This window comes from Sorex fumeus, unplaced genomic scaffold (assembly GCF_029834395.1).
Source record: "Sorex fumeus unplaced genomic scaffold, SorFum_2.1 ptg000061l, whole genome shotgun sequence".
Classification (NCBI taxonomy): Eukaryota; Metazoa; Chordata; class Mammalia; order Eulipotyphla; family Soricidae; genus Sorex; species Sorex fumeus.
The window spans coordinates 5,809,230-5,825,960 of NW_026606118.1; the positions used below are offsets into that span (position 1 = coordinate 5,809,230).

Sequence of the window (16,731 nt, forward strand, 5' to 3'; positions counted from 1 at the left end):
AGAGCAAGAGGAAGAGGAGGAGGAGAAAGAAGATGAGAAAGAAGAGAAGGGGAGAAGAAGGAGGAGAGGGAGGAGGAGTGAGAGAAAGAGGGGGAGGAAGAGGAGGATGAGAAGGAGGAGGAAAAGAAGAAAGAGGAAGAGGAGGAGGAAGAAGATGAGGAAGAAGAAGGGGAGGCGGAGGAAGAGGAAGAGGAGGAGGAGGAAGAAGAGGAGGAGGAAGAAGGGGAGGAGGAAGAAAAGGAGAAGAGGAAGAGGAGGAGGAGGAAGAAGAGGAGGAGGAAGGGGAGGAGGAAGAAGGGGAGGAGGAGGAAGAGGAGGAGAAGAGGAAGAGGAGGAGGAAGAAGAGGAGGAGGAAGAAGGGGAGGAGGAGGAAGGGGAGGAGGAGGAAGAGGAGGAGGAGGAGAAGAAAGAGGAAGAGGAGGAGGAAGAGGAGGAGGAGGAAGAAGAGGAAGAGGAAGAGGGGAGGAGGAGGAGGAGGAAGAAGAGGAAAAGAAAGAGGAGGAGGAGGAGGGGGAGGAGGAGGAGGAGGAGAAGAAGGAGGAAGAGGAGGAGGAAGAAGAGGAAAAGAAAGAGGAGGAAGAGGGGGAGGAGGGGTCGGAGGAGGAGGAGGAGAAGGAGGAGGAGGAGGAGGAAGAAGAGGAAGAGGAAGAGGGGAGGAGGAGGAGGAGGAAGAAGAGGAAAAGAAAGAGGAGGAGGAGGAGGGGGAGGAGGAGGAGGAGAAGAAGGAGGAAGAGGAGGAGGAAGAAGAGGAAAAGAAAGAGGAGGAGGGGGAGGGGGAGGAGGGGGAAGGGGGAGGAAGAGAAGAAGAAAGAGGAAGAGGAGGAAGAAGAGGAAAAGAAAGAGGAGGAAGAGGGGGAGGAGGGGTCGGAGGAGGAGGAGGAGGAGGAGGAGGAGGAGGAGGAGGAGGAGGAGGAGTCCGAGACGCGCAGTGCGGGCACTGACCTGCTCGGTCTCCACGAAGTTGGACACGTGGCCATCGTCGTTGACGCCGCGCGTGTGGAAGCGGGCGCCGGCGCGCTCGCAGCTGATGCGGGAGATGAGACAGGCCTTGGCCTGCCGGTGCGCCGCGTACACCGTGCGGATGGCCACCACCCCGCAGATGACCTTCAGCAGCCAGTCGCAGCAGCTCACCTGCTGGCGCCGCAGCGGCACGTGCAGCAGCTGGTTCCTGCGACAGACGCGCGCTCAGGGGGACCCCAAGGACCGGGCGGGGAGGGGGACCGCCCGGGAGCCAATCGCAGCTCGGGGCGGCGGAGGCCCGCCCACCAGGGCCAGGGCCCCGCCTGCTTGGAGCCCGGGTCCCACCTGTGAGAAGTATGATGATACACTTTTATAGCTTATAATAATATATACGTAATTGTAGAATTATGAGAAATGGCCAAAGCCGTCGTAAAAATATCTGAAATAGAAGGATGCTCGTTTCGGTCAAATCCACAGCTCAGGAGGCAAGTGTCAGTGCTCGCAGCCCAAAGCCGGACGAGTCAACAGGAAGGGCTGTGATGAAGACAAAGGCCAGCACCTCCCTCCCAGCTGCCGGGGACCCTGGTGGCCAGCACCACCGAGTGCACGAGTGCTCGGACCGAACAGACTCCCTTCATCGGGAAAGCAGCCCGTTTTCCAAACCAAGGAACAGCAGCGCTGTGTCCCAGAGAGGCAGTTCAGGGGATCCGGCCCAGGACTTGCAAGCGGTCACCCCTGGCTCAATCCTCAGTCCCTCATCATCCCTGCAGCACCACCAGGGGGCACTCCTGAGCACAGAGCCAGGAGTGATCCCTGAGCACAGAGCCAGGAGTGAGTCCTGAGCACAGATTCAGGAGTGAGCCCCGAGCACAGAGCCAGGAGTGATCCCCGAGCATAGAGCCAGGAATAATCCCTGAGCACAGAGCCAGGAGTGAGTCCCGAGCACAGAGCCAGGAGTGAGTCCTGAGCACAGAGCCAGGAATAATCCCTGAGCACAGAGCCAGGAGTGAGTCCCGAGCACAGAGCCAGGAGTGAGTCCTGAGCACAGAGCCAGGAATAATCCCTGAGCACAGAGCCAGGAGTGAGTCCCGAGCACAGAGCCAGGAGTGATCCCCAAGCATAGAGCCAGGAATAATCCCTGAGCACAGAGCCAGGAGTGAGTCCCGAGCACAAAGCCAGGAGTGAGTCCTGAGCACAGAGCCAGGAGTGAGTCCTGAGCACAGAGCCAGGAGTGATCCCCAAGCACAGAGCCAGGAGTAACCCCTGAGCACAGATTCAGGAGTGAGCCCCGAGCACAGAGCCGGGAGTAATCCCTGAGCACAGAGCCGAGAGTGATCCCCGAGCACAGGGCCGAGAGTGAGCCCCGAGCACAGAGCCGAGAGTGAGCCCCGAGCACAGAGCTGGGAGTCACCTGAGCACCCTTGAGCGTGGCACACAGACAGAGGCCGAGCAGCCATGTGCTGTTCAGGCCTCAGCTGCCGCTCCTCAGGGGCCTGCAGCCTGCCCTCCCTGATGAGCCCCCATCCGCTGCACCCCTCCGGATGAGGTGCTCCCTTCCAGTGTACCTCTAGGAAGCGTGGCCTCAGAAGAGCGTGGCCTCAGGGGTCCCAGGCATCAGCGCTGTTTCTGGGGTCCACATGGGATGCCCAGGGGCCAGCAGGGCCATCCTGAGGTCCCTAACACCAGTAGGGAGACAAGAACCATCTCAGGGGTCCCTGCCAAGGTGCTCAGCAAACTGGATCTGAAGGTTCAGCTTGCTCCATCCTGGGGACCCCGCCCCTCCATGTGGCACTCTGGACTGAGCTCGCCCTGTGTGCATCCTACACACACACACACACATACACACACACACACACACACACACACACGCACACACACACACACACACGCACACACTCCCTGGCCTGCAGCCACTCCCTGCCAGGACCCCCTGCCCCTGCCTCCCGTGGCTCTTCTCTGAGCCCTCAGGCCCCATCTGGTTGTTTCAGAAATGAGTCTGGGGTCGCTTCCCGCGACTCATCCCGTCTGGAGATCAGCCATGGGCACGCGTGCGCACATGCACAGAGCAGGTGGGCAGCACATTCCAGACTAAACCCGCAGAAGCTTCCAGGGTGCTGCCTGCGTGCCCGGGTGCCCATCATCACCAGGCGCACGGGGAGCCTCCTATGGCCGGGGCACGTGTGGGCGCGCCTGGGTCACTGTCACGCTGGCCTGAACTGGCCCAGGAGCCAAGCCCCCAAGTCCACTGAGGACAGTGGCTTGCTGTCCCTCCCGCCTTGTTGACACACCCTGTGCCCACCCTGCCATGGTTGTTTCAGTTCCCCGTGGATGGAGGACCTGGTGGGCGGCCCCTCCAGGATGGGTTTAGGGCAGGCCCTGACCCCGAGGGCGGGCTGATCCTGGGGTTGCCGTTCTGGGGCCTGCAACCCCCTCTCAGCGCTGGGTCCACCTGGCGCCTCCAGGGTTCTCTTGGTCTTTGCTCTCACTAGTTCTGGGGCCTCTGTCCTCCCCCAGAGCCCCCAGGAGAGGGGTCCAGTCCCCAGGCAGATCTGATGGACACGCAGCCACCGAGGGTGCCCCCCTGCCCACCCAACTGTCGGGGCTGGACCTGGGCCCACGGCCCCGCACTGAGACCCTTCGTCACCGTGACCCCCAGCCCTCAGCTGCTCTCAGGGGCAGCAGCTGGCCCTGGAGATGCAAAGGACCCCCTACCTGTGCTTCGAGGGGTCCCCAGCCATATCAGCAGCCACTTGCCCCAAATGCTGAGTCCTGGGCCCCGCGGATCAGAACCGGCCCTTGAGCAAGCCCAGTGGGGAAAGTCCCGGCGTTTCAAACTGGGGTAGAGACCCTAAGAGGCTCGTGCAGGGGGGTGGGGATGTGCAAGGTCATGGGCCATGGTGTTCTCCCATGGTGGTCCTCCCCTCTCTGACAAGAAGCCAGAAACTCATTCATGGCAGCTGTGGGTCGCAGGGAGCGAGGCCCCACAGAGGGTGTGGGGGGCCCTGTCAGGCCGGAGTCACAGCCAGGGGTAATGCAGCCCCAACTGGATTGCAGGGGCATCTTGTCCCAGAAGTATGTTGCAATCATTTTTTTTGGGGGGGGCGGGTGCACCCAGCGATGCTTTGGGGTTTCTCCTGGCTCTGCACTCAGGACCACTCCTGGCAGTGCTCGGGGGATCGAGCCTGGGTCGGCAGCGTGCAGGTAAGTTCCTGACCCGCTGTCCTCATGCTCCTGTTGCAAGCTCTCTAGAGCCGTGCTCACCCCTCCTGCTCCAGGCCCACTTGGCATCTGGAGACCCCAGACAGCTCTGCTCAGGCCTCTGTGTGGCCCAGGGGCCACGCCACCCCCTCCCCCAAATCTGGCAGCGTCCCCAGAACCCTGGGCCCACGGAGAGGCAGAGGGGCTGTCCAGTTAGGGGCAATGTGCAGGTGCCACGTTCACGAGGGAGCATCCGGCTGGGTCACAGCATCCGAGGCCAGAGGGAGCTCAGCGCAGGGCACTTGCCTCGCAGCCGGCCAAGCTGGGGTCGATTCCTGGCACCACATATGGCCCACCAAGACCTGCCAGGTGTGACCCCTGAGCACAGCCAGGTGTGGCTCAAAACCAAAACATCACGGTCCTCCCGTTGTTCATCGATTTGCTCGAGCAGGCCCAGTAACGTCTCCTTCGTGAGATTTGTTGTTACTGTGTTTGGCATATTGAATATGTCACGGGGAGCTTGCCAGGCCCTGCCGTGCAGGCGGGATACTCTCGGTAGCTTGCCAGGCTCTCCGAGAGGGGCGGAGGAATCGAACTCGGGTCGGCCATGTTGGCTGCGTGCAAGGCAAACGCCCTACCGCTGTGCTATCGCTCCAAAATAAAGAAACACAGAGGGGCTGGAGCGATAGCACAGTGTTTGCCTTGCACGTGGCCGACCCGGGTTCGATTCCCAGCATCCCATATGGTCCCCCGAGCACCACCAGGAGCAATTCCTGAGTGCAGAGCCAGGAGTAACCCCTGTGCATATCTGGATGTGACCCAAAAACCTAAAAAAAAAAAAAAAAAAGAAAGAAAGAAAATAAAAAGAAATACAGCGCCCTTGGGCTGGCCTTTGGGACCTGCTCACATCCCCTGGACAGGAGGGACGGGCTCTCATGATGACTAACCTGGGCTCAGTCCCCTCACCTGACCAATGGGGAGAGTGGACCCCCAATGGCCATCACCAGGAGGGCCTGAGTGGAGCTCTGGCGCCTTCTAAGCACCACGGCAAGTACTGGCCCACGGACAGCACTGCCAGGAGACCCCGGAAGCAGCTGCTGGGGCCGGTATGCACCTCTGGGCCCAGGGAGGGGGTGGGCGGGAGAACCTGGGGGTGGCCGGAGGAGGCTGGTGCTCTCCGGGTCCTGGTGGCCGGGGGAGGGGGACCAGAGTTCGGGGGTGAGGGGCGGGCGCTCACCAGAAGAAGGAGTTCCCCCACTCGTCCGAGCCGTCCCCCTGCTTCTGGGCGCGCACCGTGAGGTCGAAGCTCGAGCCCTCGTTGGACCACGCGAAGTAGAAGACGCCCGAGTTGAGGATCTTCCTCAGGGCTGCCAGGCGCTCGTCCTCCCGCGTCTCGCCCTGGAGCGGGAAGAAGTCGGTGGCCGTGACCTTGAAGATCTCTGCCTCGGGCACGCGGCCCACCGACGTGCAGCCCGTCACCAGCACCAGGAAGCTCAGCGGCGTGGAGCCTGCAAGGAAGGCACGGGGGCTCACAGGCTGCACACTGCAGGGGCAGGGGGGGTCTTCGAGTTGGGGGCTTCGGGGGAGTTGGGGCTTTGGGGGAGTCAGGGGGCTTCGGGAGAGTTGGGGCTTTGGGGGAGCTGGGGGCTTCAGGGGAGTTGGGGGCTTTGGGAAAGTTAGGGCTTTGGGAGAGTTGGGTTCTTCAGGAGGGCCAGGGGTCTTTGGGAGAGGAGGGCTGGGGGCTTCAGGAGAGTTGGGGCTTTGGGAGAGTCAGGGGGACTTCGGGAGAGTCAGGGGGGCTTCGGGAGAGTCACGGGGCTTTGAGAGAATTGGGGGGGTTCAAGAGAGTCAGGGGGACTTTGGGAGAGTCAGGGGGGCTTCAAGAGATTTGGGGGGTTCAGGAGAGTTGGGGCTTCGGGAGAGTCAGGGGGCTTTGGGAGAGTCAGGAGGGCTTAGGGAGAGTCGGGGGCTTTGGGAGAACTGGGCGGGGGGTTCGGGAGAGTTGTGGGCTTCGGGAGAACAGCAGGAAGCTATGATCTGGGTGAACAGAGCAGATGTTAAGTTCTGGTCCACAAACATCGTGGAGGTCCCAAGGACCCCAACCCTTTCCATAGGAAACCGTCTCTGCATTCACTTTTCATTCATTCCTCAGCTGGTCTGTTCCCTTCAGGGTCAGGAAAATCAGTCACTCAGGGTGGGAGGCGGGAACCAGCTCTGAGGCCATGTGCCACTGCACCACACATGCACGCACACACATACACACACGCACACATACCACACACACGCGCACACCCAACACACACGCATACACACACATGCACACACGCATGCACACATATACTCATCACTCACACATATGCACACCACACACACATATGCCCTCACCCTCATATACATATGTGCCCACATAAGCACCCTTAGAAGGTGGGGCATGCCAGTGAATTCCACGTGCACCACCCATATCACACACATGCACACTCATACAGGCACACATGCAGGCACACACACGCGCTCAGAAGCAGGGCATTGGCCCTGCACCCTACTTACACCTCTCCAGAGGTGGGAGGAACCGCAGCCCTGCAGGGACTCACAGGCAGTGGAGGGGGAGCCGACCACGCAGTGACCCCTGGAACTGAATCTTTACTGTGAGTGCCCTGGAACTGAGTCTTTACTGTGAGCAAGCAGCAGCTGTGAGGTAGGGGACAGAACCTGGATTCCCGTCCACGACCTCAGCCCACAGCATCCAGGGTCCCTCAGCCCAGCTTCCACCTGGGCTCTGGGCAGGGCTACAGCTGCCCACCTGTCCGCAGTCCCTCTCACAGCCCAGGGTCACCGTCCCCCTAAATCTCCGATGGCAGAGCCTCCCCTGTGGGAGTCTTTCCTTAGCCCCTCTAGCCCAGACTGAAATGGGCTGTCCACCCAGCTACGTAAAGCAGCTCCTCGCACAAACCCCAGTCCACCCCAGCCTGGGCAGCAGCAGCCACTCTCTACCCAGAAACCTCTCCTCCCAAGGTGCTGCTGGGTGCCTCCTCCAGGAAGCCTTCCAAGCATTCCTGGAACCCTCCACTATGGTCCCCCTCAATGTTCCACAGGCATCCCTGGTGCCCAGAGCCCACCACCTCTGTGTGGTGGCCCCCAGTGGACCGGGGGTTCCTTGGGGGATAGGGCTGCTTCCTGCGGCACCCAAATTGGCACTCCTGAGCATCCTTCTCCCCTGAAAGGGGGTCCCTGACATGGGGGACCAGGACACCTCTCTCCAGGAGATACAGGAGGAGGAGTTGCTTGGTCTGCTTTCTTCTAGATCATTCCATAGGCTGCCAGGTGGAGGCAGCCCGCAGGGGACCCCGGCAGCCGTGGCCCTGCGGCTTGAGGACCAGGAAGCCATTGTGTTCCTTTTCATTCTGTTCTGTTTGCCTGGGAGTCACACCTGGGGCCACGTGGTGCAAGGGAGGGCGTCCAGAGCTCCAAGCGGCAAAGATGCACGTCGGCCTTTATCAGCCATGTCAACGCTAGGAAACGAGTTTGCCCTAGTAGTCAGAGGGTCATTCCTAGGGAGCTCAGGGGACTCCCTGGCAAGCGCCTTTCTGCTGAACTATCTCTCTGGTCCAGGAAACTTTGTATTTTTTATTTCTTTAGTTCAGGGCTGGAGTGATAGCACAGTGGGTTGGGCGTTTGCCTTGCACGTGGCTGACTTGGTTGACCCAGGTTCGATTCCTCCGCCCCTCTCGGAGAGCCCGGCAAGCTACCGAGAGGATCTCGCCCGCACTGCAAAGTCTGGTAAGCTCCCTGTGACGTATTCGATATGCCAAACACAGTAACAATTGTCACAATGGAGACGTAACTGGGCCCACTCGAGCAAATTGATGAACAACGGGAGGACAGTGTCAGTAACAGTTTCAGGTCACTCTCAGTGGTGCTCGGGGCTCACTGCTGGCTTACTTCAGAGGACCACACGAGGGGCCAGGATTGAACCCGGGGTGGCTACGTGTAAGGCAAGCGCCCCTCTCCCTCTGGGACCTGGGAAAGTCTGTGAAAGTGACGTACAGTTGGGCAGTTGGACCACGGATGGTGACAGAGGTCGGAGGTCAGTCTCTTGACCGGGCCATAGGGATTGCAGGTGGGACTGAGGCCTTCAAGCGCCTGCTCCAAAGACCCCCCCGGCCCTGCCTCCAGCCCAGGCCCAGCACTGTGGCCACACGTATCTCCCATAGCCTCAGCATGGGGAGACCAGCCGGGCCGGCGCCCCCAGGTGAGGGCAGGAGCAGCCTGAGCCCAGGCCGGCAGCCTGGGTCCTACAGTTCGGGGCCGGGAGAAGAACCGTGTGGAAGCGCCCACGCGCCCCTCCCTCTGCCTCGGCAGCCTCTGCGTGGGAGCTGAGTGCCTGGCGCCAGGCCCAGCTGCTCTGAAGACAGGCGTCTCCCACATAGGCCGGGGGCGCGGGGCGCTCGCTTCTCTGGGAACCCAGGAGGCTCTGGGCTCCTGAGCATGCCAGAGGGGGGGGTGGGGTGCCCACGGACCCTCAGACCCCGGGCACGCTCTGTCCCGAATAACAGGAGGGAGACGCAGGCCCAGGAGGAACTGGGATTCGAACCCACTCTCTGGGCACGGTCTTCGGCCTGGGCCACTGGAGTAGGGGCTTTCAGGTCTGGCCTCCATTTGCTGTGGTGTTGGCACTGGAACCCGGGGTCAGGTATGAGCTCTCCCACGGAGCCTCCCTGGGTCCTGGGGCATGTTTCATTTGCTTGACTGGTTTGGGAGCCCCACCGGGCAGTGCTCAGGGCTTACTCCTGGCTCTGTGCTCCTGGTAAGGCACAGAGGACCGTAAGTGGTGTCAGGGAACAAACCCAGGTCAGCCCTGCACTATCTCTCTGGCCTGCCTTTGCCGGGGGAGGGGGAGGAACTGGCCCGGGGAGAGGAACCAGTTCTTCAGGACGTGTGCAAATGTGGGTCTCCGGCTGGCTACCGGGCTGCCCCCACCTGTCGCCCCGCCCTGTCCAGCCACCCTTGTCATTCCGCATTGCTGTCCCAGGATGGGCAGACCAGTGCCCCCAGCGGCCCACCGAGAACCAGCACCAGGTGTCCATTGCGTGCTTAAAAGTTTGCGAACAGAATCTTCTTGTCTCTGTGAAATGTTAAAGGGGGAAAGAGAACATGGGAAACGGAAACACTCCCCTTGGAATCTGGACGGCAACCGAGTCACAGCCTCCCCACTGGTAAGGAAAGCGTGGGCCAGCTCGGCTAGCCCACGAGCGGTCACTCACTCTCAGCCCACGCTGCCCGCGTTCTAATCCGACCATGATATACTGTGTGTGTGTCCCTCTCGGCCTGATGCCACAGGGCAACAACGTGACCCGATGCCTTGAAGAGCTGGTAAGGATGGCCTCGGCACACAGGTGTCACAGCGTGGGACAAAGCATCCCGCTAGAGTCACTTAACACCAGAAGAAAAGATTTGGGCCAGAGAGACAGCACAGGAGATAAGACGCCCGCCTTGCTTACTGCAAACAGCAGTAAGTTCGAATCCCATATGCCCCAAAGCACTACCAGGGGTCACCCCTGAGCACTGAGCCAGCAATTAGCCCCTGAGTATGGCTGGCTGGGACCTAAAACTCCCCCCCCCCCATTAAAGAAGAAGTTTGAAACGTCGCTCTCTGTGATGTGGTGCTGAGACTTTTCTACCTCATGCAAAGTATTCCTCGTGGCCGACAGAGTCTGCTCCATCCCAGCTCTGCCTTTCACTTTCCCAGAAGCAGACGCCAGGAAACTGGTCATATTAGGAACTATCCAGCACAGACAGGGGCTGGCCGGAGAAGTGTCACTCTTAAAGCCCTCTGGGTTGTAGGATTTAAAAAAAAAAAAGCATAGAAACAAAAAACAATTCCCAGAAGTCTATGAACAACATTCCTGCAACGCTGCCGGGCTGGCCGCTGTGTGAGAGCAAAGGAAGGATGCCACCCGACCTGTGAGCCCATCTGTCACCTGGTCATCAAGGTGACCGACTTTCTCCGTGTGCTGACGGTGGCTGGATTCGTCCCCTTTCTGCTGCCCTAGAGAAATTCACTTCACAGAGCCACATGCCATGGGAAGATTCTAGAGAGGTAAGAAAGGGCGGGGAGGGGGGTGGGGGAAAGGAAAAGGGAACGAGCCCCATCGCTGGCACATTCTTGGCCAATCCGTTCTAAAAGGGCGAGGCTCTGGGAAACAGCCTTCCAGGCTCTGGGTGTGCCCCCAGGAGCCCAGAAGGGTGGGGTCAGGCCGCTCTTGGCACACTCACGCACGCTCAGCCCAGCCCGACTTCCTGATACTCTAATAACAGACTTTCCACTACTGCACTCACAGACTTCCTTTTACCCCAAATAAAATTTCCTGTTACTCAGTAAGACTTCCCGATACTCCAATAACCGACTTCCTGTTACTCCACTAATAGACTCCATGTTACTCTAGTAACAGACTTCCTAATACTCCCAAAACCGACTTCCTGTTACTCCAATAACTGACTTCCTGTTACTGCAATAACAGACGTCCTGCCACTCTAATAACAGACTTCCTAATACTCCAACAAGACTTCCTGTTACCCCAACAACAGACTCCCTGCTACTCTAATACCAATAATGGACTTCCGGTTATTCCAATAACAGATTTCTTGATACTGCAATAAGACTCCCTGTTACTCAATAAAAACTTTGTTACTCCACTAATAGATTTCCTAATACTCCAACAAGACTTCCTACTACCCCAATAACAGATTCCTTGTTACTCCAATAACAGACCTCCTGCTATTCCAATAACAGACTTCCTATTACTCCCACAGTAGACTTCCTGTTTATAATGGACTTCCTGTTTCCCTGATAACAGACTTCAGAACTCCGCTCTGTCAGCCTCATGTGCTCACTGGGCATTGCAGGTTTCTGGGCCAGGAGCCTGGCTTGATCTTAGCACCAGATTGGAGGGTGGGAGGTCACTGGTCCTTCCCACCCACCCCTGGTGTGGTATTGGTGTTTATGCCCACAGAGCAGCGGGTAGAACTGGGGTTCAAGCGCCGCTGAGGGTGTGCAGGAAGCCCCCCTCTGGTGCTCCTGTGACCTCGTGCTGCTCCGCATTTATTAAGGCAGGAGCCCCTTCATCGCAGCCAGAAGCAAGCCGGCTGGGGCCCTCAGAAGTCTCTGGTGCAGACGGAGCCCACGGAGGGCATGGCAGCGAGGGGCTCGGGCTCTGCGTGCCCTATCAACCCATCTGCTCCCCCACTGGGCCTCGGCGGAAGATGCACCAGGCAGTCTTCCGGTCCCTTCCAGCTCCAACTCTCTGACCCTGGGCTCTGGACAGAAGCGTGGTCACGGATGAGTGAGGGCGAGGCAGCCTCAGGTGAGGAGACGGTGGACAAGAACAGCAGAAGCAAGAAAGAGACACACGAGGGGCTGGAGTCACAGGGCAGGGGAGGGCGTTGGTCTTGCACGCAGATGAGCGGATTCGATCCCCAGCATCCAATATGGTCCCCCAAGCCCGCCAGGAGTGATCCCTGAGTGCAGAGCCAGGAGTCAGCCCTGAGCACTGCCAGATGTGGCCCCTCCCCCCAAAAAAAGAGAGCCACACAGACACATATGCACGCAACACAATCATACATCCACACATACCCTTGAGCACACACAACTCAAGCAGATATGTGCAAACATGCCTATGCACACACTTGAACACAGACATACTCATGAGTACAGACACCCTTATACACATACCCACACACATGTATACACAGTCATGCACATGTACACATATATGAACACTTAAGTACACTCGAACATATAGTTACGAGTGTATCGTGTAGAATATGTTCAGACATATGCATACAATCTCTTGCATGTAGATACAATCGTAGGCACAGGCATACATGTACACATGTGCACATATTCACACACATGGAGTTAAGTGGGTTGGAGCAATAGCACAGCGGTAGGGTGTTTGCCTTGCGCACAGCCAGCCTGTTCGAGCCGGGTTTGATTCCTCCGCCCCTCTTGGAGAGTCCGGCAAGCTACCAAGAGTATCTCACCCACACAGCAAAGCCTGGCAAGCTCCCTGTGACGTATTCGATATGCCAAACACATTAACAACAAGTCTCACAATGGAGACATTACTGGGCCCGACGGAGAAAATCGATGAACAATGGGAGGACAGTGTGTGACAGTGTGACGGAGTTAAGTGTTTGTATATACATGCCCCCCATCTAGAGGGCAGGCGGCAACCAGTCTAGACCACCTGTCTTAGCCTGGACCAACAGGGGGAACAAGGGAATGAAGCAGCTCGACCCGTATTGTTGATCAGGCACAGACTTCCCATTGGGGAAGATGAGAAGGTTCTGGAGACAGAGGTGGTGACGGTCACACAACAATGTGATGCCACTGAACTGCACACTTGGAAAAGGAAACTGGTCCATTGCATCTTAGTTGTGTTTCCCCGCCCCCCCCAAACACACACACACACATATACATACATACATACACACACACACACACACACACACACACACACACACACACACACACACATTTCCCATCCCTTAGTATCGACTTCAAAACTCTCTCCCTGCAAAGGGGCAGCCTCCACACCTGCCTCTTGGGGGCAGCACAGTCCCAGTGAGCAAAGGTCATCACAGTCACCTGTGTCCACCACGGAGCCTTTAAGCAGGGCTAGAGGAGCACTGGACCTCCGGCTGGGGCTGTATCTATCCTGCATTCAGGGAGCTCTCAGCGGACGTGAAGTGAGGGACTGAGGAACTATATTTCCCACTATGAAGGTAAGGAGCTTGAGCCAGATGACCCCCTACCCTCACCCCCCACCACACAAGTGTGGCTGTGCTATGCTAGGGAAGCCTGATTCCTGCCCCCAACTTACAGGATTTGGACTCACCTGAGGGGAAATTTGGTTTCCATGAGGGTTGGTTTGGCTGTAAGGGGAGGTCTGGGGAGGTCTGGGGAGGTCTGGCTCTTGTGAGGGTTGGTCTGACTCCTTAAGGGTTGGTCTGATTCCTGTGAGGGGAGGTCTGGCTCTTGTGAGGGTTAATCTGGTTCCTGTGAGGGTTGGTCTGACTCCTGTGAGGGGAGGCCTGGCTCCTGTGAGGGTTAATCTGGTTCCTTTGAGGGTTGGTCTGGCTCCTGTGAGGGTTGGTCTGACTACTCTGAGGGGAGGTCTGGTTCCCGTGAGGGGAGATCAGAGTTCTGTGAGGGGAAATCTGCTTCCTGTCCTGGGTTTTGCTCATCCCCACTATCAAGCCTGACCTGAGTTCCTGCGTTCACCAACTCTGAGCACTAGATCACCCTGACATGCCTATACTCCATCACTTTGTCACATGTCACCTGCCCACTCTATCACTCTATACAGGGGTGTGAACCTGTATGAGTGTGGCCTGACCCTGGCCCCTAGCTCAGCCTCGGTGCTGACATGAAATAAACTCATGGTTTCGCTGTTCCCCCTGAGTGTGGGTCTTTGTCTCTTCCCCGTGGGAAGTCCTGCGACTTCCCAGCTCAGAACTCAGAACCTCTTGCCTGTCCTGGCGGAGCGGGCGAAGGCGCAGAGAGCGGGGCCGCCTGGGAGCACACGGACCCCCATGGGCAGTGGTGCCCTGCAGACATTCCAGGGCAGGGCTCCCCCCAGAGCCAGAAGCTGGCTGGCCACATCACCAGTCACCCTGACACAGACGGACCTGCTCGAACTTTCACCAAGACTCGGGGCTGGGGAGATGGTGCCCGAGTTAAGGCATAGGCAGCCACCCTGGCTCACTCCCTGGTCCCCGCAGGTCCCCGAGCATGCCTGGGGGTGGCCCTGAGCCACACTGGCCTGGCCATCCCGGCACCTCAGGGACCAAGCAGCACCGCACCCTTGGGCCACTGCGATGAACCCAGCTGGCTGAGAGCTGCTTGTAAGGCCCCTCCTAGGAGACCCCTAAGCAGACTCCGCTAGAGACCAGCGCGTTCTCCGAATCTCAGGGGACGTTCTGCTCTGAGGAGCTTCCTGGGAAGTCTGTGCAGATTAGATGGGGGGGAGGAGGGTGGGAGGAGGGGCGTGGGGAGGGAGAAGGGGGAGGGGAAGGGGAATGTGGTTCTGTTGGGGGTTGGCATCCGGCAGCGCTGGGGGAGAGAAAATCAAGTGACAGCAAACCCAACACATGAAGAAACTTGGAAAATCAAACCTGAGCTGCCAGCCTTCCCCTTTCAGATACTGCAGGCCCCATCTGAAACGCTTTGAAAAATGCCCAGAACCCTCGCATTCCATGAACCAAGCTCCTGCTCCCCGAGGGTCGGTCTGGGGGTGTGCAGAGGCAGCCCCGGGGCGGGGCCAAGCCCAGTGGCCACCAGGGGAGGGGAGAGGGGCAGAGGGGCAGAGGTGGTGCTGGCTGGGCCGGAAACGCCCAGGCGGGGGCAGGAGGCCATGTGGGCTGCACAGAGGAGGTCTTGGGGGCAGGAAATGCCTTCAGGGAAGGAGGCCATGGTGGTGGGTGCCAGGCCTGGCGCTGGGCAGGAAGCGGGGGTGCAGGGGCGCAGGGCACTGGCTGCGAGGAGAAAAGGGTTGTGCCGGGGGAGGGGGCAGACATGGGCTGTGTTGTGGGAAGGGGTGAGTGGAGATGGGCACTGGCCGTGGGGTGGGAAGGGGTGAGAGGAGCCGGGCCCTGGCTGAGGGGTGAGTAGGGGTGAGAGGAGCCGGGCCCTGGCTGTGGGGTGGGTAGGGGTGAGAGGAGCCGGGCCCTGGCTGTGGGGTGGGTAGGGGTGAGAGGAGCCGGTCCCTGGCTGTGGGGTGGGTAGGGGTGAGAGGAGCCGGGCCCTGGCTGAGGGGTGGGTAGGGGTGAGAGGAGCCGGGCCCTGGCTGTGGGGTGGGTAGGGGTGAGAGGAGCCGGTCCCTGGCTGTGGGGTGGGTAGGGGTGAGAGGAGCCGGGCCCTGGCTGAGGGGTGGGTAGAGGTGAGAGGAGCCGGGCACTGGCTGAGCGGTGGGTAGAGGTGAGAGGATCCGGTCCCTGGCTGCGGGGGTGGGTAGGGGTGAGAGGAGCCGGGCACTGGCTGAGCGGTGGGTAGAGGTGAGAGGATCCGGTCCCTGGCTGTGGGGTGGGTAGGGGTGAGAGGAGCCGGGCACTGGCTGTGGGGTGGGTAGGGGTGAGAGGAGCCAGACCCTGGCTGTGGGGTGGGTAGGTGTGAGAGGAGCCAGGCACTGGCTGTGGGGTGGGTAGGGGTGAGAGGAGCTGGGCCCTGGCTGTGGGGTGTGTAGGGATGAGTGGGGCTGCGCCCTGGCTGAGGAGTGGGTAGGGGTGAGAGGAGCTGGGCGCTGGCTGTGAGGTGGGTAGGGGTGCGAGGAGCCAGGCAATGGCTGAAGGGTGGGTAGGGGTGAGTGGGGCCAGACACCGCCTGTGGGGTAGGTAAGGGTGAGAGGAGCCGGGCCCTGGCTGAGGGGTGCGTAGGGGTGAGAGGAGCCGGGCCTTGGCTGTGGGGTGGGTAGGGGTGAGTGGGGTCAGGCACCGCCTATGGGGTGGGTAAGGGTGAGAGGAGCCGGGCCCTGGCTGAAGGGTGGGTAGAGGTGAGAGGAGCTGGGCCCTGGCTATGGAGTGGGTAGGGGTGAGTGGGGCCGCGCCCTGGCTGTGGGTAGGTATGGGTGAGAGGAGCCAGACCCTGGCTGTGGGGTAGGTAGGAGTGAGAGGAGTCGGGCCCTGGCTGTGGGGTGGGTAGGGGTGAGTGGGGCCGGGCACCGGCTGTGGGGTGGGTAGGGGTGAGAGGAGCAGGGCCCGGGCTCTGGGGTGGGTAGAGGTGAGAGGAGCCGGTTTCTGGTTGAGGGGTGGGCAGAGGTGAGAGGAGCCGGTCCCTGGCTGTGGGGTGGGTAGGGGTGAGAGGAGCCGGGCCCTGGCTGTGGGGTGGGTAGGGGTGAGTGGGGCTGTGCACCGACTGTTGGGTGGGTAGGGGTGAGAGGAGCCGGACCCTGGCTGTGGGGTGGGTAGGGGTAGGAAAAGTAGGACTATGGCTGAGGGGTGGGTAGGGGTGAGAGGAGCCGGGCCCTGGCTGAGGGGTGGGTAGGGGTGAGTGGGGCCGGGCACCAACTGTGGGGTCGGTAGGGGTGAGAGGAGCAGGGCTCCGGCTGTGGGGTGGGTAGGGGTGAGAGGAGCCAGGCCCTGGCTGTGGGGTGGGTAGGGGTGAGAGGAGCCGGGCAATGGCTGAGGGGTGGGTAGGGGTGAGAGGAGCAATGCTCCGGCTGTGGGGTCGGTAGGGGTGAGAGGAGCCGGGCCCTGGCTGTGCGGTCGGTAATGGTGAGAGGAGCCAGGCAATGGCTGAGAGGTGGGTAGGGGTGAGTGGGGCCGGGCACTGGCTGTGGGGCCCTCAGGGGTCCTGGCTGGGTCCCCTCGTCCACAGTTGACTCTGGTCCCCTCTGCTTCCGCTGCTCCCCTGGCCTGTGGGTCCCTCCTGCAGGGAGGGCGCTGGGCACCAGGGGGCAGATCCGGGAGGGCCAAGGAGGCGCCGGTGGAGGGAGCAGGTGGGAGCAGCCTCCGGCTGACAGTGACAACGTGTCCCGTCCCCCAAGGGCCAGCTGGGAGCTGTCACCACCACAGTGC

At 60.1% G+C, this 16,731-nt stretch overlaps 1 protein-coding gene across 1 annotated transcript in view; it reads right to left on the reverse strand.

Annotated features, from left to right (window-relative positions):
- The window catches only part of SYNJ2 (synaptojanin 2), an 82,977-nt gene that overhangs the window by 45,866 nt on the left and 20,380 nt on the right, over positions 1-16,731 (reverse strand). Inside the window, exons 3-4 of the mRNA XM_056125921.1 lie at positions 5,396-5,666; positions 943-1,168 (exon numbers count right to left, since the gene is read on the reverse strand). Of these exons, the coding sequence (XP_055981896.1) occupies positions 943-1,168; positions 5,396-5,666 (497 nt within the window). The remainder of the gene's footprint in view (positions 1-942; positions 1,169-5,395; positions 5,667-16,731) is intronic.